The 25,414-nt window shown below is 40.1% G+C and overlaps 4 protein-coding genes across 5 annotated transcripts in view; 2 read left to right on the top strand and 2 right to left on the bottom strand.

Moving 5' to 3' along the window:
• slc16a4 (solute carrier family 16 member 4) overlaps nt 1–8,213 on the bottom strand; it is a 31,879-nt gene extending 23,666 nt beyond the window's left edge. Inside the window, exons 1-3 of one of the 2 annotated variants that reach the window (XM_086276517.1) lie at nt 7,705–8,213; nt 7,266–7,343; nt 621–758 (exon numbers count right to left, since the gene is read on the bottom strand). The gene's annotated coding sequence lies outside the window, so the exon portion shown is untranslated. Of the gene's footprint in view, nt 1–620; nt 759–1,025; nt 1,104–7,265; nt 7,344–7,704 lie in introns of those variants that run through there. The other variant, XM_086276518.1, reaches the window with a different exon arrangement.
• A 228-nt stretch (nt 8,214–8,441) lies between these two features.
• lamtor5 (late endosomal/lysosomal adaptor, MAPK and MTOR activator 5) lies at nt 8,442–13,126 on the bottom strand. Its single transcript, XM_086278543.1, has 4 exons — nt 12,991–13,126; nt 12,835–12,896; nt 10,283–10,400; nt 8,442–8,814 (listed from the first exon to the last, which is right to left on the bottom strand). Exons 1-4 carry the CDS (start codon nt 13,023–13,025, stop codon nt 8,754–8,756), a joined length of 276 nt encoding a protein of 91 aa, XP_086134669.1. The 5' UTR covers nt 13,026–13,126; the 3' UTR covers nt 8,442–8,753.
• A 5,752-nt stretch (nt 13,127–18,878) lies between these two features.
• prok1 (prokineticin 1) lies at nt 18,879–20,823 on the top strand. Its single transcript, XM_086278129.1, has 3 exons — nt 18,879–19,043; nt 19,877–20,002; nt 20,378–20,823. Exons 1-3 carry the CDS (start codon nt 18,966–18,968, stop codon nt 20,495–20,497), a joined length of 324 nt encoding a protein of 107 aa, XP_086134255.1. The 5' UTR covers nt 18,879–18,965; the 3' UTR covers nt 20,498–20,823.
• A 1,493-nt stretch (nt 20,824–22,316) lies between these two features.
• On the top strand, nt 22,317–25,290 carry LOC147304904 (pepsin A-like). The gene is made up of 9 exons (XM_086277646.1): nt 22,317–22,433; nt 22,640–22,781; nt 22,918–23,035; nt 23,551–23,669; nt 23,774–23,970; nt 24,163–24,279; nt 24,412–24,556; nt 24,755–24,853; nt 24,950–25,290. The coding sequence occupies exons 1-9, from the start codon at nt 22,375–22,377 to the stop codon at nt 25,085–25,087; spliced, it is 1,134 nt and encodes a 377-aa protein (XP_086133772.1). The 5' UTR covers nt 22,317–22,374; the 3' UTR covers nt 25,088–25,290.
• The last annotated feature ends 124 nt before the right edge of the window (nt 25,291–25,414 follow it).

Raw genomic sequence — 25,414 nt, 5'->3', positions numbered from 1 at the left:
GGTTCCTATAGCATAACAGTATAAATTTCTTCCAGCTTGAGCTGAAGTTCTGATGGCACCAAAAAAAACCAGGCACCGTGGTTTTCAAACTCCCAACTCATACAAGTTCTTGTCTTTTGGACTTGTGCACAGTAAACTCAAAGACTGTCTGTCTCTAGAAATTATGTCAGACTCTAACAGAAAGTTGTGTATCCTCTTAATAGCATTTTCTGTGACCCCAATACTGCCCCCCCCCCCCCCTTCCCCACACACACACACACACACACACACTCACACACACTAGTTCTAGAAACACATGGCACTAAAGAGATCAAGGAAACCTTTGCAGATATCAGATCTCTTCAGTGAGGTCTTATATTCAGAGGTTGCAGAAAAAGAATATTCAAAAAGCATCAACGTTATACAAAAAAAGAAAAAAAAATCAAAGCTCCACTAATTATATATGCATAATAACTGAAATGGAGACAGAATATAATTATTATTCCATTATTGTTCCACCATCCTGCAGAGTAACAGTTCTCTTTTCACCTGCTGTGAATGACTATTTAATTCGAATTACATTTTAACATGTTTAAATCGATTTCTTATTCAGATGAAAATCTTCCTTTAGTAGAGCTTACCTGTTATGTTTTGTAGGTAGAAGCCCTGAAGGCACTGTAGGTGAAGATAAATCTCAGAAGTCCTAGTTTCTGAGTACCACCCTCAGAATGATTGAAGGGCACTTGGAACTACAGCTGCACCAAGATCAGCTTCATAACCTACAAATATAAGTGAAATAAAAACAGAAGAAATCATTGTGTTGAAGCATATGTTTTAGCACCTGTCAATGAGGCACCATTTAGAAAGAAGAAAGATAAATAAAACCACAGAGCCTGTAGGGAAATCCATTACATTAGAATACAAGCAAACTAGTTGCATTATTGTTCATCAGTCGTAAAGAAGACCCATCAAGATGTAGTGATAGATCTAGAACAAGGTAAAATAAATAAATAAATGTGTCTATTTCACCCAGAGAAGTGTCTTACCTTTCTCATCCCGAGCTACAAAAAAGTCTAAATCAAGTTATCCATGTGTTCCTGTGCTGTTGAATTCTAAACTATGACTTTGAGAGAAGTGTAAACACCTACAGAGGAGTTTGTGCTTAAAAAAAAAAACAAAACAGGTAGCCTATCTTGTTTAACAGGTTTTTACTAGACTAGAGTTAACTCTGTGTAGTTTGTGGTGAATAGCTACAGGCTAAACAGCGAATAATAACTTTCTTACTTAAGTGGGCTCTGTCTAAAGGCTTAGGGCTAATACAGGAAAATCAGCTTCACGGTGCAGCAATTGTACAAAAAGTGGGTCAAACAAAGATCACACTTCCAAAATAGTAACACACTTTACTCACATATGGCAAAACATTTGATTGGGTAGGAGTCTGAAAAACAGGATAGTTTGAGAACATACTCTATCACTGTAATATTTATAGTACCATGATTTGAAATTGGTGAAATGATCTCCCTGTGCTGCATTCCTACTGTCAGATAGAGCCTGTAAAATGGGTTTCATTTGACCACAAGATCCAAAATCAACTGAATCCAAAAAGTACTCTAAAAAAATAAAGATTTTGATTAAAAAAAAAATCAAAGGATGTTTCTATTGAACTGGGTAGCACCGAGCTCCATATGTAGGCCATAATGAAAGAGGGATGGAGTATAAATGAAAAGCAGGTTAGCGCAGAATTCATGTTAAAAAGGGCAAATGTCTTAAAAGGAGGAGGTATGTTACTTATAACTACACATAAACTACCATTTATTAATCAGTTAAAGGCACATCAAGTGTGGGAAAAACAACAACTGGCTTCTTTAATAGTGCCTTCATTTAAAACCAGAATCAGAATCAGAATGGGTTTATTGCCAGATGTTGAGGTTTACAACATTAGGAAATTGCTGCGGTGCTTCAGTGCAAACAATAAGAATTAAAGTGCTATGTAGAAAGAAAGATATGTGCATGAGATATACATGAGATATATACATGAGAATAAGAATTATGAGTGCTACGTAGAAAGATATATACATGAGTGCAGGTGGTGATCAGTGCCAGACATGAAATGATGCAGTGACACAGCGTAGGGTCATGTGTTAATGGGGGGGACAGTCATGTGGTTATTGTTCATGTGTCCAACAGCAGAGGGGAAGAAACTGTTCTTATGGCGAGAGGTTCTGGTGCGAATGGACCGGAGCCTCCTGCCTGAGGGGAGCAGGTCAAACAGACTGTGTCCAGGGTGAGAAGGGTCAGCTGAGATCCGGGCTGCACGCCGCAGTGTCCTGGAGGTGTACAGGTCCTGCAGAGATGGGAGTCTGCAGCCAATCACCTTCTCAGCAGAGCGCACAACACGCTGCAGTCTCTGTTTGTCCCTGATAGTGGCTCCAGCGTACCACACGGTGATGGAGGAGGTGAGGATGGACTCGATGATTGCGGTGTAGAATTGCATCATCGTCCGTGTTGGCAGGTTGAATTTCTTCAGCTGCCTCAGGAAGTACATCCTCTGCTGGGCTTTCTTGATGACGGAGGTGATGGTGGGCTCCCACTTCAGGTCCTGGGTGATGGTGGTACCCAGGAAGCGGAATGAGTCCACAGAGGTGATGGGGGTGTCAGTCAGGATGATGGGGGGGAGTGGGGCTGTGTGCTTCCTGAAGTCCACAATAATCTCCACTGTCTTCTGGGCATTCAGCACCAGGTTGTTGTGGCTGCACCAGGACACCAGACGTTCAACCTCCCTCCTGTAGGCAGACTCATCCCCGTCAGAGATGAGCCCAATGACGGTGGTGTCATCTGCGAACTTGATTAGCTTGACAGACTGGTGGGTGGAGGTGCAGCAGTTGGTGTACAGGGAGAAGAGCAGAGGAGAAAGAACACAGCCCTGAGGGGAGCCGGTGCTGATGGTCCGGGAGTCCGAGACATTCTTCCCCAGCCTCACGTGCTGCTTCCTGTCTGTCAGGAAGTCAGTGATCCACCGGCAGATGGGATCAGGCACATTCATCTGGGAAAGCTTGCCTCGGAGATGGTCTGGAAGGATGGTATTGAAGGCAGAGCTGAAGTCCACAAACAGGATCCTGGCGTAGGTTCCTGGGGAGTCCAGATGCTGCAGGATGAAGTGTAGGGCCATGTTGATGGCGTCGTCTACAGACCTGTTGGCTCTATATGCAAACTGCAGGAGGTCCAGGAGGGGGGCCGTGAGGGTCTTGAGATGGGAGAGAACTAGGCGCTCAAATGACTTCATGACCACAGATGTCAGAGCCACGGGTCTGTAGTCATTTAGTCCAGTGATCCTAGGTTTCTTGGGGACAGGGATTATGGTAGAGGACTTGAAGCAGGCAGGCACATGACATGCCTGCAGTGAGGAGTTGAAGATGCCAGAAAACACTGGGGCCAGCTCGTTTGCACAGTGTCTGAGGGTGGCAGGAGACACACCGTCTGGGCCGGGAGCTTTCCGAGCATTCAGATTCTTAAACTGCTTCCTCACATCTGCTTCATGAATATGAAGAGTTGTGGTCGGAGGAGGTGGTGTGAAATCCTCTTTTGTGTGGGGTGAGGAGGGGGGTGTTGTAGGTGAACAGTTTGAAGGTGGTGATGGCTCTATGGAGGGGGGAGAGGTGGGGGAATGAGTGTCCAAAGTGCCTCTATTGTTGGAGGTGTGAAGGCTGCCTGATGGCTCGTCAAAACGGCAGTAGAAGTCGTTGAGGGTGTTGGCCAAGAGCAAGTCGTCAGTGGAGTGGGGGGTTTTAGGCTTGTAGTTTGTAATATTCCTAAAACCTTTCCACACAGAGGCCGAGTCATTCTCTGAGATCTGCTGCTGCATCTTCTCAGAGTGCTGATGTTTGGCAATGTCCACTTCCTTAGTGAACTTGTACTTGGCCTCTCTGTAGCAGTCCCTGTCTCCGCTTCTGAACGCCTTACTCTTTTCTGATTCTGATTCTGATTCTGATTTAAAACTTGCTGAACTGGAGCGCTTTCCTCTCTTCTGTCAGAGACGAGAGGAATTGTTTTGATAATACATCAAAAAACTAAAAACCTGTTTCTCAAAAAACTTAACCAAACTTTTCATTCTTGACCAAGGTTCTAAAGTTCCTTCACCAAACACACTTTTTAACCACATTTTTAACACTTTTATCATTTAAAGTTATGCACTTAAATAATTATTGAATGGTTCTACAGTTTCAATGTTAATGCCATGCTTTTAAAAATATTTTAAATTGAGAGCCTACCGATTCAAATTCCCAGCCACGGCTGGCCTCAGCTGCTGTGTCAGGTGTCTCTGTGCACAAAGAAATGCCCACGTGATCTCTGTGCCCCTCATTATAGTGGGTGCCTGCCTGACACCTACTCCTCGTCCCCTACCTGTGTGACTTTGCCTTCTTCCACCCTTAGCTGGGTAATTACCTTGCCCAAATGCCATTAATTGTGGCCCCTAATAAAAAGCGATACTTGATCAAAAAAGGTCAACCTGTATTTATTTTAGCATTGACTAATGAAATTGATCTTTTTTCATTATTTTTCCATTAGGTTTACCCAAAACTCATGAGGATGCAACCTATGTATGCATGACGTATGTTCAAACCTTCGGTTGTACAGTTCTCTAAGGACCTGTTTACAGAAAACAGGGGCACAATCGAGATATCCGTTATCAGTGCTGACTGACAGCAGGGCTATTCAACTTCTATAGCAACAGGTAGGAAAACTACTGAGGGTCCATACAATAATGTATACAGTATAACTTTAATAGCTATTTTACTAGGTGGCATCAAGTAGTCACGCGCATTCCTTTTCCTTTGTAGTATCGTTTTAAGTGATTCTAGACAGCAGCCAATCCATATAAAAAAGTAGGACAGTCTTCATTATGATGCACAAAAAGCTATATGTAAAAGGAAAAAAAACAGGACAAGAATAAGTTGCTGGCAGGCACAACAAATGTAGCTGGTTGGATACTGTATAACTGTATACATCAGACTAACGTTAAGCTTACATTAATTCGGGGCCTGTTCATAATAAGAAAAACGCATCTAATTATATACATTAAGTCTTTAAACCAGGTCTATAAGTGTAAAATGCTCACAGTAAGACAACACAGTTATCAAAGTAATTATAAACTGGCATGTCCATGGCAGAATCACAACCTATTCCAAGCAGTCACAAGTGGCTTGCAGCAGGTTCATATCCATATTTGTTTAAGGTGAAGTCACTAAAACAGTATCCAGACTAGCAGGTCTGTTTGCACTATCACAACAATAGAAAAATAGATGACAGTCTTTGTAGTGTCACTAATACAGCATTACATGCTTTAGTAACATTGTAGACTAACCATACATACAAAAAAATGGGTAATTTAAAGTTGTTTCAGCCAATGAGAAAAGCTGGGCTGCCATTTCTTTGCTTGCAGCATTATGCAACCACCCCTGCATCCAATTTCATGAAACTGGAGGGGTGGGGGGGGGGGGGGGGGGGGGGGGGGATAAAGGGGAGAGGGGACATGAGCAAATGAGAACCCAATGAATTTTGGGGCAGTTCTTTAGAGGTGGAGTGAATAGGGCATAGGTGGGTTCGATTTGACGGAAGACGTGTCCCTCTAACTCGGCAGGGAACAGCATGCTCTCGTTGGGGATTGAAAGCATTTTCATAATGGAAAGGGACGCTTTGTGCAGTGGGGTGCAGTGGACTTTTTAGCTTTACAGGCCAACACTGTAAAGCCAAAAGTCAAAAGTCCACTGCACCCTCACTGGAAATGCTGTTTGTAGCAAAGATAGAGTGCATTTGACCAATTCAATGTGAAAGATGCACTCATCAATACATTGCTTTTACACAGATGTTTGCCTTCTTCGCTTGCAACCTATTTGATGGAAAATAGGTAACAAGAACACAGCGCTAACCTCAGTAAGAACATCCTGTGAATGTGTCTGTTATGATGGGCGTCCTATCCGACCAAGATTCTGTGTGGCACACAGAGGTGTGGCACACAGAGGTGTGGCAAGAGCAGACGTTTTGCTTTTAGTTGATAAGTAACATACCTGATTTGACTTTCTGTGTCCTGCACTTTAAGTTTCACAGTTTCCCTTCTGTCATTAACAGGCTTATCCAACACGCACTGCATAGATTTGATTGTTCATTATTTGTGTTTCCTCAGGCTGGAAAAGATGCATTTTCCAGGCGGAGGTCACATAAAAAGTCAAGAATTATTTCAGTTTTTTTCAGGTATGGATGAGGTATTTACTAGATTAATGATGTTATAGACTCAAGATTAAATGAATGAATGATTAAATTAGTGATCTTTGCGCACAGCATAATGTCAAACCTGCGATTAGTGAGCCTCGGCATCTGATCTTTCACTCCAATGATCCTAGCTACAGTCACCATCAGTAACTAAGAGAACACTGTTCTGTGAATGCAGACTTAGTAAATAACAATATTTAGTTATAGAAGACCTAAAAGTACTAGGTTAGTGAAAAACAGTCATCCGGTCCAAAAGTGTTCTATAGCTGCATTAGTGAGAAAGACAACTCAGATTATTTAAAACCCTTAAACATGCTAGATCAACCTTTAACCTTGTTCCCTAATTATCTCGCATTAAGTTTCTTCTTATAGATTTATCACCTCGTGTGCAGCTTGGGACCTGAGACTTGCTTGTTTATAATTCCACTTAAAAGTAAAAGGCATGCCCTTGTATGCAAAACCTGTGAAAATAAAAAATAGTGATGGACATAGTTGTGGTCACCTGTGCTACTTTTCATATGCACACAGGGCTTTGGAACCACACCGGAATCGCCCCTGGACCGGAGATGCAAAGTCCTATTCATAGTCTCCAGGTGATCAGCAGAGGAACAAGTCAACACTTCATCATAACATGTTTTATTTGGAGTACTCCAGTCAACATAAAGTGTTAACAAAGCACAAGTATTAGTAATTAGGCCTGTTCACTGCCAGTGACATACTTTTGTGTGGATTATGCATCGATAGCTGAACTTTTTTTTCTCCTGGGAGATTAAATGGGAGTTTACATCTCCTAGGAGATTACATAAACTACGACTTTGCTAAAACTCACAAAAAAGTTAATTTAATTATACTTCGTTTATTATTGCTTGGTGACACTGTCTTTATGACTTTTGGTCCCATCAATCAAAATAACCCATATCATCCAGCAGTCTTGCTTCTACATCAGGAATAGTGAGATTATGGCGCAAGCCTTTGACTTGCAGTCGTATTATAGTGAGGAAAAAACAGGGTGGTCTTACCTTGTGTAGCTGCAAGCCAGTCCTTATCTTCACTTCGCAGGCCGGTTGCATTGCGCCGCTCACTTCAACTCAGCACCGCTGCGAAGTGAAGAGAAGGGTCGCTCAAACAGATGTGAAAATTCAGGCAGACATGGGATGGCACTGACACGAGATTATATCTCTTATCCACCAGACCAAAAAAAGAGGCCCGAACCTGGACTGACGCAATCTAGGTGAAACTCTCTTAACCCCGAAATAACTTTCATGGGTCAACGAGGATACCGGTCTGTTTTTGGACAGTTATATTTCTGTCCGTGTCTGAGCTTTGTGTGTGGGAGAACATAGATCTTTACCAATAAAAGAAAAATCCGGTTAAAATGTAATCCGAACATTTCGTTTACTCATCTGAGGAATAAGTAAGTTGAAACGTGTTTGCAGTTAAAGAAAAAGCTGCTCGTACCTTTGATTTCCCCCTGCCGTCGACTTGCTTCTGTCCCGCTTTGAACTAGTTTGTTTTGACGCGTAATTTGGGGTTTTCTCGCTCAGAGCTTCTGCGCCCATGAAAGACGTGCGCGTCACCATTGAGGGACTTCTCGGCACAGAGAGACTGCTGCGGGACGTTTTTCTCCGGGGATGATCGTGCCATAACTTTGCCTCTATGCGCGGGACCCTCTAAGTTGCATCTCACATCTCAGCCTCAGCATCGCTCTCTGTGCCGAGGAGCTGCAGAGGGCAAAGCCTTCGCGGAGGAGAACCACGTGACTGTAGCACCAATGAGCCCCAATCTGAAAGCTCGGAGACTAGGAAGGAAAAAAAAATCCCCTCTGCGGTCAGAACCTTAGAGCGAGGCAGACTTTACTCACATTACACGGTCTAGTATGTGAATAGGAGACCATGTGCTATAGAAAGCAGGATAGGCGGGAACTATATCTAAAAATAGGCCATCTGCAAGCAATATTACAAAATCAGTGCAAGTTCTTACAGAGAGGAGAGCACCCAGATGATACCTGTTCCCACCTGCACCTACTCTCAAAACGACTGGGGCTTTATAGCAGCTCCGTTTAATGATTGCAAACACTGAAACCAGTTTGTTCTCACCTCTGCAGCAAATATCATCCAGCTTCCAAGAAAATGGCTCAACCATGTAAGACTGAGCAAAGGAGAAAACAATGAATACTTAACACACATTAGGCAATCTCAAAGTCAAGTTAAAGTTTATTAGGGGTTGTTACTCTGTGTACGACAGCCTTGAAATCAAAAAGACACAGGAACAGAGAGCGTTGATATAACAAAGCACGGAGCTGGTTTTGGAAACGATATCAAAGTAACAGTATTACTTTCAGATCAGCATTTACCATTCAATTTAAAGAACAAGCATCTTCTTATTGAAATATGGAGTCTGAATATACAGAAGCAGCAAATCAGTTTTTGGATTGCGTGAATAAACTTAATGTGCATACACTTCTTTACAAAAAGAGAGAAAAAAAATCCTCAGCGAGTCGGTTGTCTTCAAGATGCAATCTTATGAACTGCTACTGTGATGGTCCCGTGACTCCTCACCAGAATGTTCCTAAAGAACAAATAAAGATAAAAAAAAATGTAGAAACTCTGAGCTGATAAACAAAAACTGTACTGACAAACAGGGATTAGTCAAAGGTGACAAAGTTCAGGAAATGCTCTGTTTTTCTCTATGACATGTTTTCACCTTTGACTGATAAATCTTTTTCAACCTGTCAGTCGTACACTGCTAATCTGATGATCAGTATGAGCAATCAATCAATGATTATTACTCAAAAAAAAATTTTTGTCATCATCATTACCACAAATTTCAGTAAACGAGGTAAACTAGCACAGAAAGAAAGCACCACTTCCTAGATTTCATCACAAAACCACAAATTTGTTCTTATCAAGTGGTTACAAATGATCAAACTCTAGAAATAATCAGAACAAAATAAATAACCACCTTTAAAAAGGAAACAGTTAAAAAACAATAACAACAAAAAACAGGCTCATCCATTGTCTCTATCCTATCACTTTAAAGTCTTAATTTTATTTTTAATAACTTCTCCTTTATGGTCACAAGTATTTTGAGAGCTGATGTTAATGGTACACCAGAAGGGGGCAGCAGAGCTGCAAAAATAAAGTCTTTTTGTCAAGCCTGTGATCAGTTAGAGAAATTAATCATTTGATTTTGGCCTGTTTTCAGATGTTTTTTGGAGGTACTGAAGATATGTTTAGCCTACTTTAGAGTTCAGAAATGTAGAATTATTGTAGAGACACTAACACTGCCCTCGATGTAATAAAGGCCTGAGTGTGTCATAAACTTAGGAGTAGATTTCTAGGAGACTTTCCCCCACTTGAGCTGTGAAAGTAAGACAAAGAGAAGTTAATGTTGAGTGGAAATTCCCCAGGTGAGACCTGGGTGGCGGTCTCAGTGTTTGTAATATGTTAACTCTGTGTTCTCTGTTGTGTAGAGGAATTTGGTGTAGCTTAGGTGAGGAGATTACTTTTATGACCGGCAGGAAGTCACGTACACAAATACACACACACACACACACAGTGCTTTGACTGTTATGACGCACCCACACCTACATGCACAGTCACTCACGTGCACTCACATAGACACACAGGTACGCGGGCACACAGGCACTCACATGCTCGTGCATACACACACAGACACAGAGTTTGCAGCACACCATGGTGGTTTTATGATGGAGTCGCTTCTACAAAACTGTGTTTCACAGACAAAGGAGTGAAGATCTGCAGAGGGACACCGGCCTTGCACGTCCTCCCTTCTAGAAGATGCATGCTTAACTGAAGATGAATAAAGGTTTTGTGAAAATGACTACTGAGTTCCGGTGCCGTCTCTGGATGCCCGAGGAATAAAAAGAACTGGGGTGAAACTGATTTCGTAACAGTACTCATCTCCCTGCATATTAATCAGTGCAATGCTTGAATTCACTGAGATGGAGAAAAAAAGGAGAGATGAAAGTCAGTCAAACAAAAACCAAAAAGACAAAAGTCGTGTCAGTGCTCACCCCGACTCGGACTCCAGGCATACGGTTGGAGTGTCTGTTGGGTCTTTTGTGAGAGCTGCAGCTTGTTTGGCCAAAACGGACACAACACCGCCATGTTCATCAGACAGGGACCCGCGGCCTGGAAATAAAAGACTTTTTTTTAGAAGAAAAAAAAACACTCAAACCAGTGTTGATTAATTTCTGTTTAAGGTCATCGTGCATCTAACAAACTCGTGTTGTCTAGCTTCTAGCTGAGGAGCCAAACCAACATTTTTTGATTTTAACACATTTCTTTGTTGATAAGGAAAACCAGGCTACACCTGAAGGAACAAATCCACGGTTTTGGACAAGCACACTAACTTCACTGCGTTTCCAGGCCTACTCTTAGCAACAATCCAGAAAGTTTCTGCACCTGGTCAAGAAAACCCTGGAAAACACAATTTGCTGTTTCTGCACTTCAGTTTTTGTAAGATGAACAAAAATGAAAATTTTACAGCATTATGTGGATAATTAGTTGGATTTGTCTGTAGATTTTGTTACGTTAGGACAGACAGTCTGTATGTAAGTTGAGTGGCTGCTACTTTACTACGCAGACATGAGAGTGCTGTGAATCTACTGAACTAAAATGTAGGAAGAAGTCAAATCAATACAGAAAGCTGTCAGAGAGTCAGACAGCAAAATTGTTTGGCCAGTAAGATTTTATTCATAATATTTTAATGAACTTCTTTTGAAGCATATACTTCAAATACACACAACTATCACACAGTGGACATTCCATCGCAGTGAAAAGTGAGCCTGTGAGTAGAGAGTCTACTTGTATTTCAATGATATGAAAGTCTGTTGGTCAAATGTAATAAAATCCGCAAATGCTGATAAAGCAGCACATAATCTGGTGTAAGTGATAACCCTTCCAGCTGAGTTATACCACTATCAATATGCTAATTATGTTTTTGAATGAAAGATACACGACACACAATTTGTTATTAAAGAGCAGCAATTTTTTGTATCAGAGAAAATCTAGTAAAACGTTTACATTTACAGTGGTCCCTCGCTATAACGCGGTTCACCTTTTGCAGCTTTGCTGTTTCGCAGATTTTTTTTGTGCAATTTTGCATGGTTTTTATTTTATTTATTTATTTTTACAGCGCGTTGTGTTCTGCGTCCTGATTGGCTGTAGACCATTGTCAATCAATCGTTCAGCTTGTCAAATTTACATAAATCTTCAATCGCTAGCAGTGTGACTCTGAAGTGCTGTACTGTATGTTTGTATGTTTTCTCCCCAACAAACACAACAATGTCAACGAAACGTTTTGCACCGTCAAGGGCGACCGCGGGTGCCTTTGGTTTCATTCTATAATACTGGAGATTATTTTTTATAATTATTATAGATGAAGTTGGCTACTTCGCGGATTTAACCTATCGCGTGTTATTTTTAGAACGTAACCCCCATGATAAACGAGGGACCACTGTACATTTGAAAAATACCATCTGTAACATTTATACCCATGTTTGGATGATTTTTACAGGAACTACATCAAAGTTAATCAAGGGATCACTAAAACATTTATTAATCCTTGATAGAGCAAGCATAGGAGCAGGCTGCTGACTCTCAGTCATGTAAAAAAAGAATGTTTTCACGGGACTCGGTGGAGCACACTGCAGCCATCTTGTTCATGATGTTTAACATTTAACACATTTACCATGAGACATCCACTCATGGGAAGATTGTGGCATTGTGTGTTAACACACACCTGAATCCTGCAGACCACCAAATTCCCAAAATTTCAGCTTTCATAATTAATTGTCTTTCATTCTCACTTGACTTATATGCAGAATGAAAATTAATTCTCCATCAACATAGTTAAAGTTTTTTAATTATTGTATTTTATTATTGTATTAGAATAATGTATTAGTAGTGGATGGTTTAAAAACAACTTAGAACTTATTATTCTAAAACTAATGATTACATTTGACTACAAATACAGTATGTACAATGCTAATACTCAGATCAGTATACAATATAGTTTTACTACAATTTTAAGTTGAGAAGCTTCTATTCTTTTTGAATATTTTTTCCCTTCATAATGATGTAAGTGCGTCTTTCTGTTTCATGCAGTGACAAACGTCACTAACCCATTATGATCAATGCTTTAGGTAGAAATTTTAGTATGGCCGTTGAGCTTCAACAATTAACAGATTGCAGGTAAAAAAAAAAATCCCCACATTTCCAAAGAAATGCCCACAACCTTTTTATTATGAAGGAGCTTAACGTGGATTTTTTTTAATTAATACTTGTGTTTTTACTTTGTTTATTTGAATTATTCTTTTGCTCTTGAATCTGTTTTATATTGTCTTATGTATTACTTTAAATGCTTATTTGTAGACCAGTATTGATCAATAAGAACTTAATGTTTTCGTGAAAACAACACCACTCGGTACTCTCTCTCCCATCCAAAGCGTAATGACTTATGGCTAAATAACCCATAACTTTGAGCATCTGAGCAGTGACACCAGTGCACTTTGACAAGTAAAAGGCCAGTTAACGTGAACTAGTTTGGGGTTTCCTCACTTACAGCCCAGGTTGTGTCCTTGTTGATCCGTGCAGAGCACACCAACCACTGCTGGATTCTTCATGCTGCCACAAACAAACACACAGAAGGAGCGAAAGTCGCTTTAAAGGTCACAAAACCGTAAAACATATACTCAGTGCTAGAGTGGTTTTAACTTACGTATCATCGAGATGCTGTTCGAGGGTCGACTCCATTCTTATCAATCGGGAATAACTTAAATCGAAGTTTGCTCAATGAAGCTGTATTTTTGTTGTTGTCTGCTACCTCAACGTTTCCGGGTAGAGTCAGCTGACTGTCACATGAACTAAGGGTCCATATGAGGACCAAAATATGCCAAGCGCGGAAATATACAATAGTATTGTAGGACCAAGTGAGTCATGCGCATTGAAATAAAGCGTTTCGTTTTCGATTTAATGATGAATGATGCATCAAAATACATTCCCTCATTCATTCATTTATTGGACATTCAGGCATTAATAAAGTCAATAATTATTTGATAATTCAATCGAAAATAAAAGGACTGATCATAAATAAATATTTCTAAATGAACTATAAATCCATTAATTTAATAAATATTTAAAATAAAATGGCATTAAACTAACAAATAAAAACTTAATAAAAAAAACATTTTTAATGCCAAATTTAAAAACTATTTTTTCAAAACCCTTTTGAAAAAATGCAATTTTTAAAAGAGACATCACTAAATGGATTTAAAAAATCAATTACAAATACAAATGTATTTCTGACATTTAAAATGATGATTCACACTCCCCAGTTTAAAATCTATTGCCTGCTTGCATTCGCCTTTTCTGTTTTCTATGGGGTTAACTTCCATATTATCTAATTCATAATATATTGGCCGTTCTTACGTTCATATAAAGCACAGAGTTTGTGACTAGATAGATCGATATTTGCTAATACACTTTTGTAACTTCCATATTTACACCCTAGAGAATTAATTGTGCAGGAAAATCCCCGTAGATCAGCAGTTTCTGAAAAACTCAGAACAGCTCACCTTTGTTCTCCATTCTGATACTCAGTTTGAATTTCAAAATGTCATCTCGACTATCTCAATGCCTAAATAAAGAGTCATCAAACTTGCATATTTAATGAAGTGGCCAGTGAGTGTATGTCACAGTTTTGTGTGCAATGAAGCCAGAATGCAGGACACAACACAGAGGAGTCAATAGAAAGCTGATAATAAGTCCAAAAGCACAAAGTACAAAGAATACAAGGAGACCTGAAGACAACAAAAGCACATGCACAGGGAACAAAACACCAACATGACAAAGATGAAAGTAATCAAGACAATTCAACAGACAGAAAATACGATTCAAAAACAGGAAATCAGAGAGAAATAAATCACACTAAAGCAGGAAACAATCCAAAAGCTACAAATAAACACAGAGACAGGAAAGCTCATATTAAAAATGAAGGGAACACTGGAGAAGGGAACACTGGAGGACACAGAAAGATAAGATGAAGGGAATAACAGAGGCAAGCACAGAAGGAAGTTAACGCATGAGAAATAACTCAAACTAGGAACTGAAGCTAAATAAAGATCATGGATCCAAAACAAGCAGTAGGTTTGTTACCCATCTGAAAAGGCATCCAAAACACCATGAAAACTAAACAGTAGCCAGAACTAAAAAAATTAAAAAAAACAAAACAACAACTTTGCATAACATGAATAAACAAACAAACAAAAACCCAAATAGACTCAAATATAAAAAGGAAAAATTCAAAACCCAAACACTGAACAAAAAACAAACAGTGGACAAAACACAGGACCGTAACATTTACATCATGATGAGATTTCATATTCCCCACTCTGCGAAAAGTGTTTGATTCATGAGTATAATATTCAGTACAGTTTTCCGTGTCCCGAGGTCCTCATTCACTGAAGTAACTGTCTACACTAGATAGGTTATGTAATGAAACCTTGCTCCTCTATATTTCATCATTGATCTGTTACTCTCTTCATACCCACCTCCACTAGAAATTGATTTTGGTACTCAGAGGTGTATAAATATAAAATCAGATTAGTTTAGTTTTTCTTCTGAATATATTTATTGATTATTCACTTCCCAATGTATTCCTATGGAGCAGTCACTCGACACCCACAAATAAGCTGAGGTTGCCTAAAACAACTCCAATGTCGAAGGTGCTCCTCGGTACTGAGAAGCAAAATCACCCCTTCAAACACAATCTTCACCATCCATGTAACATAACAGAATGACTCAGCATAATAAATACAAGGACGGTAACAATGGCTTTTATTGCATGTAAAATATAGCAATAATACTTTGGGTTTAAAACAGAAATCTTGTTTCTTGTACCCTCTTGATGGCAGATTTTGTTAATGCAATTTCTTTAGAAGTTAGTGTGAGGCCTCTGGGCACACCTCCACATGATTTCTGCTGCCTGTCCCAGGATGGCTTGGCTTCAGTGCTCCTGCTGACAGGGCAAAAATGGGTGAATGTAATTATATGGCCACTGCATTGGAGGAATCCATCACCTGTGCAGCAGCAGGGTAATGTCCTGCTGAGTAACCCAAGGGGTGCTCTCCCCCTCCCTCCTTCCCTCTAATTTTTTTCTGTCTTTGGCTCTCGTCTTCTCTCGCTCATATTTCTCTTTTCGCAACTTAAATCACAGTCTGCCCGTTTTCTCTGACAACCAGCTGCTCATCACTGTCCAAGCAGTCACGTACTCACAGACGCATGTAAAAGTATAAGTCTGTGCATAAGGAACAATTTTCAGCCTGCTTTTTATGCCATACATGCATGCTCATGTATCACGTACACATCACATACACACAGTAACTCCTGCTATCTTCATGAGGACAGCCAATAAAATACTAAATCCATAAGCCCATTGCTGTAACCTTAGCCGTCACAGCAAATCCAGTCACTCTAACCTTACTGAATTCTCAATGAAACCCTAAATCTAAGTCTTTTCCCTAATTTCAAATTAAAATTTGTCCTCCAAAGATAGTAGAACAGGCCTGCACACACACAAACACACACACACACACACACACACACACACACACACACACACACACACACACACACACACACACACACACACACACAGGAAATCTTTAATCTTGTACAACCAGAGGTTGGTATAAATCCAGTTATTCGTGACCTATACATTAGAGCTGCAGTAAATCTGCAAATGAGCTGGATCTGAAATAGAGACCTGACTCAGAGTCGATGTATCACTGCGATCCTCACTACCATAATTCAGAGACATTAAGACTCATTATTCCTATTCTCGTATCACTTTAGTGGCACTGTAGCTTCGACGTCTCAGTGAGGAGTGGTGCGAGGTTTTAATCATTCATTTAAACCTCTTTAAAACACATAGCATCATGACACACACCATACAGCAGGGGCCGGCAACCCTAGGCACGCGTGCCACAGTTGGCACGCGAAAGGGTTAACTGATGGCACGAGTATTCTCATTGTGCTGACTTTTTACAATCAGTTACAGTAACTCGTACTGCGTACTAGCTAGCATGACGGAGTTTCTATACAGCTGGGTGGGTGCTATGATGTTACTGATGTTGAACTTTATTTTATTCATAAGGTTAGTTAGTAGAGTTGCCAACTGTCCAGTAAAAAGATGAATCGTCCGTATTCAGAGAAATTATTACGTGTTTCGTATTGAGCTGAGAAGGGATGCAGTTTGTCCCGGACTTCAGCTACAATGAAAAAGACACAAAGCTGGAGTTATTCTGTGTCTTTACGCTGCACAGCTGCCTCTTCTTCTCTCATTCTCTCCCCTCCATCTCCTGTTGCTACTTCAATTATGAAACTGATCAATGATCAGCTGATCGGCTTTTCTCTCTTGTTTGTTTATCGCCCACTTTGTGCCAGAAAGAGGAAACCGCCGGATGTCGCGCTAAACAACAGCAGCGCGTTTAAGCTTGATCAGCTGTTGTTAGAATGTATTTAATATTACTTTCTAGTATCAGCTGATGTTTGCTGGAGCCACAGCTGTAAAGCTGCTGGTCATGATGTCGGTTTGGTTATCTGGTGAGAGGGAAACATGAAGAGGAAACCAGGAGATGTCCTTACTGAATCATCAGGGCTGTGATGGAGAAACAGGTTTACCTTTTAGGTGACATGAATGAGTTGAAGGGAAGTTATGAACTGTTTCTGAGAGACAAATAACACCAGGATCCTTTTTTTACTTAGCTGACAGCTGGTAACTGTGCAGGGGCGGGTTTAGCAAAGTTTTGCCAGGGGGGCAGGTAGGGCATTAACAGGGAGAGGGGGGCACAAAGAAATACTTTTCTTTCTTATTCTCATTTAAAATGTCTGTTATTAAATAATTATCTGAATCTTACAACCAAAGTTTTTATCTGACGTAAAATATATAGAAATCATATATATACCAACAAGACTGTACATCACTGTCACAACAGCGTTTGTTTTCATTTAAAGGCTTAATGGCTTTAATACCTGGTGGGCCGGTCTCTAGTCAAAATGCCCGGGACGATTTTTGTCCCAGTCCAGCCCTGGGCACGACACGCAGTGAATTAATATGAGAAGGTGCATTAAAAAATAAATGGCCGCGTCAGCGGTGCACATCGCAAATTAGCTCTCATAGACACATTAGTTGTGCTGCTTCTTCATGACGGTATCTTAGCTAACAACCCCAACTACCAGATTCAACTTGTAATTGGCTAAAAATAACTTAGCCTACTGGTGAGAGGGTCGTTGTTAGCTTTCCATATTCCGACATTTCAAAAGCTTCAGGAGCTCTCCGCTCAGCACAGCATCAGCACCACGGAAATACACGGATACATCCGTAGGCTTGAGACACAAGGCGTTTTTGGGACTTTCAGGTGTATGGACCAATTTTTTTTTTCTGATCAAACCAGAAATCTTTAATGAGCAGCTGGATTTGTCTCACATTAACTGGCTGAGTTAATGCCAGTTAATGCAACATCGAAGCAGCTGGAATCCACAGCTGTGCGTGTTCATGGAGCTGCATTTTCACCTGCTGGACATCACTACCTGACAAGTTTAACTGTCTTCAGAACATTGCAGAGGCCTTATTGACAGTATTTGACTCTACATATCTGTGTGAGCGGATTTTCTCTCACATGAGTCCTCAGGCAGCCGTCTGAATGCTGGACACTCGGAGACCTGTGTCTCTGAGTGGGAGACCAGAGATCACATTTTCCCTGTATTAACAGACATGCCATATTGGCCCAGTTTATTGTTCTTATCATTGTTGTGAGGAGACCATAAATAGCATTTGCATTTTCTGTTGTACAGTTCATTTGCTGTCATGGATAAAAAGTCTTTTTTTGTTTCAAAATAGCTGATAACTATTCACTGATAGCTGCCAACATCTGCGAACAAATATAATTCTATAAAGTGGTTCTATATAGTGCGTAACTGTTCATGTAGAGCGTTATTAAATTTATTGCTAATGCAATCATATGGCACACTGACTTCTGAGGAAATTTTAAATGGCACTCGTCATCAGAAAGGTTGCCTACCCCTGCCATACAGTAATGTGATAAATAAGAAATATTGCGTTCTTGTTTCTGTTTTACCAGAAGACCAACCCACAAGTCAGTAATGTGGTAATGTCAGTAAACTCATTAGATGGCTTTGATTTTTATTTGTTTTGTCTTGATCACTTCTGATTGACAAATAGCTCAGGACTTGTGCCCTTTCTTCCACAGACATGTCAGATTTATTTTAGTTTGTCAACTCCTGAATTGGTTCTTTTGTTTTTGCTAGCTTGGTGGAAACTCTTACAGCTCCGGTCCAGAGACGATGTAGTCGAACCCTAAAGTGAGTTTTCGTAAGCCATCATCTGGATAGGTGAGATGACAGAGCTTCTGAGTGGACAGGCAGAAGGGGTGTAAGGGGGATTTTTCTGGCATGAGGAGGGAGGAAAGAAGAGAGGGAGGGGAGAGTGTTGGGTGGGGGGGTCACAGGTGGATAAAGAGAAGGAGAAAGGGAGGCTGCCTTCTCTAAGGAGTTGAGTAATCGTTGAGGAGTGGCTGAAGAGTCGGGGAACCAGCTTGACGTGCCACAGAGACAGTTCACAGTTGTTGTGTGGTGCTGGGGGTGCTGAGAGAGTCTAGTTCTCTTGTTGCTGTCATGGGTTTCAGGGAGGTGCTGCTGTCCTTCCTCCTGTTGTCTGTTGGGAGCTGGTGCAGAGGAGCTGTTATCACAGGGGTAAGATGGAAATTTCTAATGGAGCAACTCAATGTTAAGGTTTTTGATTTATCAGACTAAAGCAATATTTTAATCAACTCATCAATCTGTGTGTTGTCATATTGAAAGTGCATTTTACATTGTGTCTATCATAACTGTAACTGTTGCTTCAGTTCTGGGGCACTAGTATATTCAAATAATTTTTTAAAAAATCAAGAAAAATATTTAAAATGTCTGTTTCTATCATTATATTTTCATCATCACAAAATCCTTTTATATATATATATATATATATATATATATATATATATATATATATATATATATATATATATATATATATATATATATATATATATATATATATATATATATATATATATATATATATATATATATATATATATATATATATATATAAATTTTTAGTTTTATTTTAAATTATTAAAATAAAACTAATAACTAATCCACACATTTTTGTGTGTGGATGAAAACTGAACACATCACTTCTCTGGATAATATTGTTAAATTTCATTACAAATGACTAATGACAGATCATATCCTCCCCCGCTTGAAGTTAACTAGAAAAATCAGAGGAAATTATCTCAGCCCCCTGAATGCTATTCATTTGTAAATGGGTTAGGGAGAGGACAGGGAATAAATCAAATGGATTTCACTCGCCAAACATGGGAGGGTATCTCTATTACAATAAGTAAAAGTTATATATATGAAAAGATAAACTCTATATCTATTACCATATATGAAGATGAAACTGATTTACTGGGAACAATAGAATTGCTTTTATTACTTTTTGTCTAGACCTCTGCCACCTTGTCCTTCTATCTTTCCTGCAGGCTTGTGAGAGAGATGTGCAGTGTGGTTTTGGCCTTTGCTGTGCTGTCAGTCTATGGCTGAGGGGTCTGAGGATGTGTGTCCCAAGAGGTGTGGAAGGGGATGAGTGCCACCCCTTTAGCCACAAGGTGGGGATAAATGTGATGTCAGTTATAATAATCTTCCAGTGTTACACACACATACGCGCACATAGGCACACACACACGTTTATCCTTCTTTCCTGTTTTAAGAAATTCTGATTGCTGTCAAGCTGGCTGAAGCCTTAGAAAAGCTGCTGATAAGTGCAGGGGGTATTGATTCTACTCAGCAGATCTGAGCCATATATCTCTTTGATTATCTGGAACAGGCGACGATTACTTCTACTAACACCACATCCATCTCTGAAACTCAGACCGATTAAGAGAAGCTTTAGGGCCTGCAGTTCCAGTTGTCAGCTCATAAAGGATTTAAGCTGTCAGATTACCCCAAAGCTACATTCCCTTTCCCCTTTTTCACGCTTCCAGGTACCCTATCCAGGGAAAAGGCAACATCACACCTGCCCCTGTCTCCCCCACTTGGTGTGCACCAGGTATGCTGAGAGCAAGTACAGGTGTACTGAGGACTTCAAAAACATGGACTTTTAACGGACGAGAGAACACCCAGAATGATGCAAGCACAACAGCAAACAGAGTGGAAATCTGAACGGCCTGCGGATCAAAATCTTCTTCAGTGACTTTATTCTTCATTTGTGTACTCTATGCACTAAAATGTATAGGTTCTACTGATGCACACAACAAGCACATAAAAAGAAACAGGGAAGTGTAACCAACAAGATCTACAATAAACATGAGACAGCTTTAATTTAACAAGCCAAATGTTACCCCGAGAGTTATTTGTGAACCTTTAGCACATCTGCTGTTTCTTTCATGCTCATTTTATATTAATTTATCATGAGACGTGTTCGAGTATTACTGTCAATAAACATATACATAAAGTTGTGTTTTATAGAGGGCTCAGTTAATATTGTTGCATAAAACATTATGTTCAGTATGGAATGGAAATGTAAACTGGTTTTAATCACGGTGTGATAACGGTCATAAACAGAATCTTAGTGCAAATACTTTCACACGCAAACTGACCTTGTATAATATATTTGATTAGTGCATACGTGAGTCAAGGTGAAATTCCCTCATGTTAAATCGTTAGTAGTTCTTTGTTTCTTCTGTCTTAAATTGAAATGTACCGTGTCCAGTGTGAAATCATGACCTGACACGTGGACTTCAAAAGCTTTAACTAATAAAAAATTAATAACAGGAAAACATTAAGGGAAAAAGTAGTATAGATCACCAGAGATGTTATGAACTGGGAGTATTACCCTGCAGCTGTGAGGTACTTGTGCTGTCCTTTACTTACTCTACTTGGTCTTTATATTTATACTCCACTGCATCTGTGTAAAATATTGTCCTTTGTACTTATATTTATTTGACATCTGCAGTAACTACTTACTTTTTAGGTCGAGTTACCACATAGAAAACATTTATAATGCTCATCAAATACAGCTCACCGTTACAGTATATAAAGACCACTTATACATAAATGCACAGCAAATAATAATAAACCAGAATAAATTCAAAGACTAGCCACTTACATCATTTGTTTAATGTAGGATTACATTTTGCTAACTGTAATTGAGTATGTTTTGATTGGAGTACTATAATTGCTACTTCTATTGGGTGTGAATACTTTATGCTACCAATTTGTTAAATGTTACTGCAGCGTAGTACAGAAAAACAGCTATTGTTTTTCAGTGAACTTATGAAAATTGAGAAAAAGTGTTTGTCTAAATCTTAAACCTAACCCTAATTTCAGTTTATTAAGTCAAAACTTTGAGATAATAATGAGAAATTTTGACTTATGGATGGCAAAATAAGCAAATAAATACAGTGGTGGAAACAAGTTTCTGTAATTTACGGCTCACACTTTCACATGATTACATCTTTGCTTGTCCTACCTTTGTTTTATTGTTATCAGATAAACCTTTCCAAGTAATTCAAGCTCACATCTTTGGAAACCTTGAGGAAAGTTTGCATACTGGTATTAAGTAGAAGGTCTGGACATCATATCTCCTGAACTGCACACCAACACATTGGTGTACCTGTTTAGCACTTACAGTGTATTTAAATGATGTGACGAATAATAAAGTCAATCCTTTGGAAGTTAGTTGTCATTTTCAGTAGATACCCTGTAAATACAAGTTTGACTTTTAGAGTTGCAACTTTTAAGTTCATACAAAACATTTTTTTTACAATCTTCCTGAACACTTTCAGTGTTCACAAGCTTAATGGGATATTTGTCCCCAGATAAGAGTCTGTTTTCTAAATCATATGCTTCTTATCACCATCTTTCATATCAGCTTATAGGAAAGGGCATTTCGGAAAAACAACCTTGATTAGTTGTATATAAGGGCTGGCCTCAGCAACTGGACGTTCACTCATCTGAGTCTACCTGTAGAGACAGCAACATGATGAAGTGGCTGGTCGTTTTGGCTGCCCTCGTGGCTTTCGCTGAATGTCTCCATAAGTAAGTCTGACTTGATTGGTTGTTTCTTTATTTGTTTTATGTATTTGACATTAAATACATAAAAAATTGTGAAACTCTCCGTGTTCCTATGAGGAGATCTAAAGGTCCTCCTGCTCACCTGAATATCGCACAGACATTTCTCCAGCTGTAAAGTTCAGGCCTGCCTTGCTCATTGCATGACTTTCTGCTCACATTGCTACATGTAGGATGCCCCTGATTAAGGGAAAATCTGCCAGGCAAACCCTCAAAGAGAAAGGGTTGTGGGAGGAGTACAGGAAGAGTCACCCATACAACCCAGCAGCCAAGTTCTACAGCAGTGGCACCGAGTCCATGACCAATGACGCTGACGTAAGCCCAGATTAGTAAAAAGCTTTAGATTTTGTTCATGTCGTTGAAAACATACCTTGCTTTACTTTTTCAAAATTGTCTTTTTAAATCTGAATCTGCATCTGTGTACTTGTTCCTTCTTTATCTGTCCCTCTAGTTGTCCTACTATGGTACGATCTCCATTGGAACCCCTCCTCAGTCCTTCTCTGTCATTTTTGACACTGGCTCCTCCAACTTGTGGGTCCCTTCAGTGTATTGCAACAGTTCAGCCTGTGGTGAGTGCCACTATGATGACTGCCGAAGCTCAGACAACATGGTACAACCTGGCCAGTATGGTTGGAACATACAGAAATGTGTACTTCTGTTATTAGATACTGTTCAAAAATATCCCTTTTTCATTTTAGGCTCTTTTTCATTCATGAATTTTATCCATAATGTAACTTTTTTCCAGCAGAAAATATGCTCTTAACTCGTGAGGCGAAATCAATATACAAGCCTAGATGAACTTGACCGCTAGCAACACTGGAATCCTTCGAGCATTAGTAGAAGTCATTTAGCAATAATAACAGAGCAGCACAGTTTGATTATCACAGTGACTTGAGATTTCTGCAGTATTTGCACTTGCAACTCTGATTCTCCACATAATGAATTGGTTTACTTTGGTAGCACATTCTTTCTAGCTTGTTCTAGTTGTAACTTTACCAGCAGAACAACACTCATTGCCATCACTGAAATGCTAGACATCCAAGTTGTATAAAATTGCAAAACTTAAAAATGCATTCCTCTGCAGAGAACCACAATCAATTCAACCCATCACAGTCATCCACCTTCCAGTGGGGTGACCAGTCTCTGTCCATCCAGTACGGGACTGGCAGCATGACTGGGTTACTGGGCAGCGACACTGTTGAGGTAACCAAAACCCGTGGAACAAAAAACTTAGTCTATTTAGACTTCAGATGGGCATCTCTTTGTGGTTTGCTGAACTGTGAGTGACAGCTGTTTTGCATGTCCAGGTGGGCGGCATCTCTGTGGCCAAGCAGGTGTTTGGATTGAGTGAGACAGAGGCTTCTTTCATGACTTACATGCAGGCTGATGGGATCTTAGGACTGGCCTTCCAGAGCATCGCCTCTGACAACGTTGTACCAGTTTTTAACAACATGATCACTCAGGGGCTGGTGTCAGAGCCCATTTTCTCAGTCTACCTGAGCGGGTACTGAAATGAAATGGAATTCAGTTGGCTGGAAAATCTTTATTGGGTTTTTCTTTTTGAGTATATTTTGTGAATTTATGATATGATTCTCTCTCTCTCTCTCTCTCTGTGTGTGTGTGTGTGTGTGTGTGTGTGTGTGTGTGTGTGTGTGTGTGTGTGTGTGTGTGTGTGTGTGTGTGTGTAATATCTTAGCAATAGTGAACAGGGCAGCGAGGTGGTCTTTGGTGGTACTGACAGCACCCACTACACTGGAACAATCACCTGGATCCCCCTGTCTTCTGCCACCTACTGGCAGATCAACATGGACAGGTGCCAATAAGTCATCCAAAAGCTGTTTTCTTCATAGCCAACATCTTTGCTTACAGCTTCATATCAGACACAAAAAATCACAAGGTTATAAAACTTCTTGGCTTGACTGTAATTCAACTTTCCACTTCACAGTGTTACCATCAACGGGCAGACTGTAGCCTGCTCTGGCGGGTGCCAGGCCATCATCGACACTGGCACCTCCCAGATTGTTGGTCCAACCACTGACATCAACAATCTGAATAGCTGGGTTGGAGCCTCAACCGACCAGTCAGGAGATGTGAGTCATACCATCGTGACACAAATTTTCCCCTTTTTCTGAACCCAGAGTAAACAGACATTTAAGACCCTGACGTCAGAACTTTGAAATAAAAATAATTAAGTGGGATTCGGATAGCTGCTTCAGTTGGAAAACTGTAAAATACCAATAAACAGATTTTCTTCTGCCTCATGGCCTCTGACTTTGTTCTGCTGACAGGCTATAGTGAACTGCCAGAACATCCCGAGCATGCCCGATGTCACCTTCACTCTCAATGGAAACGCCTTCACAGTCCCTGCATCTGCCTATGTTTCTCAGGTCAGTAAGACCATCCTGCCAACCACAGCACCAAATAATACAATACAATAATGAAGATTTGAAGAAATATATCTTTTCTTTCTCCCCTGTCCACAGAGCTCCTCTGGTTGTATGACTGGCTTTGGTCAGGGTGGCACCATGCAGCTCTGGATCTTGGGAGATGTTTTCATCCGGGAATACTATGCCGTCTTTAATGCCCAGTCCCAGAACATTGGTCTGGCCAAGTCAGCGTAATGACATCAGTAATCTCATAAATACTCCAAGCATGTATTTTAATGGAATGGGAGAGTTTATGCAAACAGGAGTTTGTGGAAAACGTGCATGTGAACATGTTGTAGCTGCCTTTACATTAAACAGATTATAGCAACGCATAGCATTTCTCTGTGTGTGTGTATCTGTGTCGACTGGACTTGCATGGCTATCTACTATTATCGCACATCAGTAGAATAAAGTGTTTCTGTGTTGTGCTGAAATGTCACAGGAACAAGAATCAGTCCAGTGTGTTCTTTTATACACTCGACCTTTTACAAAGGATCTGAAAGTTTTCACTTTTTTATGGTA

Source organism: Aulonocara sp. 'chitande type north' Nkhata Bay, linkage group LG20 (assembly GCF_057382095.1).
Source record: "Aulonocara sp. 'chitande type north' Nkhata Bay isolate Kocher_YH1m ecotype deep benthic linkage group LG20, A_spYH_male_GT1.1, whole genome shotgun sequence".
NCBI classification, from domain to species: domain Eukaryota; kingdom Metazoa; phylum Chordata; class Actinopteri; order Cichliformes; family Cichlidae; genus Aulonocara; species Aulonocara sp. 'chitande type north' Nkhata Bay.
Note: the sequence above shows the minus strand (reverse complement) of the source record. Positions and strands in the feature narration are given on the sequence as shown.

Bases quoted from the DNA above. Each gene is read 5' to 3' on its own strand.
- prok1 (XM_086278129.1), top strand. From the start codon at position 18,966: ATGGGTTTCAGGGAGGTGCTGCTGTCCTTCCTCCTGTTGTCTGTTGGG. The intron at 19,044-19,876 runs GTAAGATGGAAA...TCTTTCCTGCAG, and splicing joins GAGGAGCTGTTATCACAGGG to GCTTGTGAGAGAGATGTGCA. The intron at 20,003-20,377 runs GTGGGGATAAAT...TCACGCTTCCAG, and splicing joins GCCACCCCTTTAGCCACAAG to GTACCCTATCCAGGGAAAAG.
- lamtor5 (XM_086278543.1), bottom strand. From the start codon at position 13,025: ATGGAGTCGACCCTCGAACAGCATCTCGATGATAC. The intron at 10,401-12,834 runs GTAAGTGAGGAA...TTTTATTTCCAG, and splicing joins ACAAGGACACAACCTGGGCT to GCCGCGGGTCCCTGTCTGAT. The intron at 8,815-10,282 runs GTGAGCACTGAC...TTTGTTCTTTAG, and splicing joins TGCCTGGAGTCCGAGTCGGG to GAACATTCTGGTGAGGAGTC.
- LOC147304904 (XM_086277646.1), top strand. From the start codon at position 22,375: ATGATGAAGTGGCTGGTCGTTTTGGCTGCCCTCGTGGCTTTCGCTGAA. The intron at 23,971-24,162 runs GTACTGAAATGA...GTAATATCTTAG, and splicing joins TTCTCAGTCTACCTGAGCGG to CAATAGTGAACAGGGCAGCG. The intron at 24,854-24,949 runs GTCAGTAAGACC...CCCTGTCCACAG, and splicing joins CATCTGCCTATGTTTCTCAG to AGCTCCTCTGGTTGTATGAC.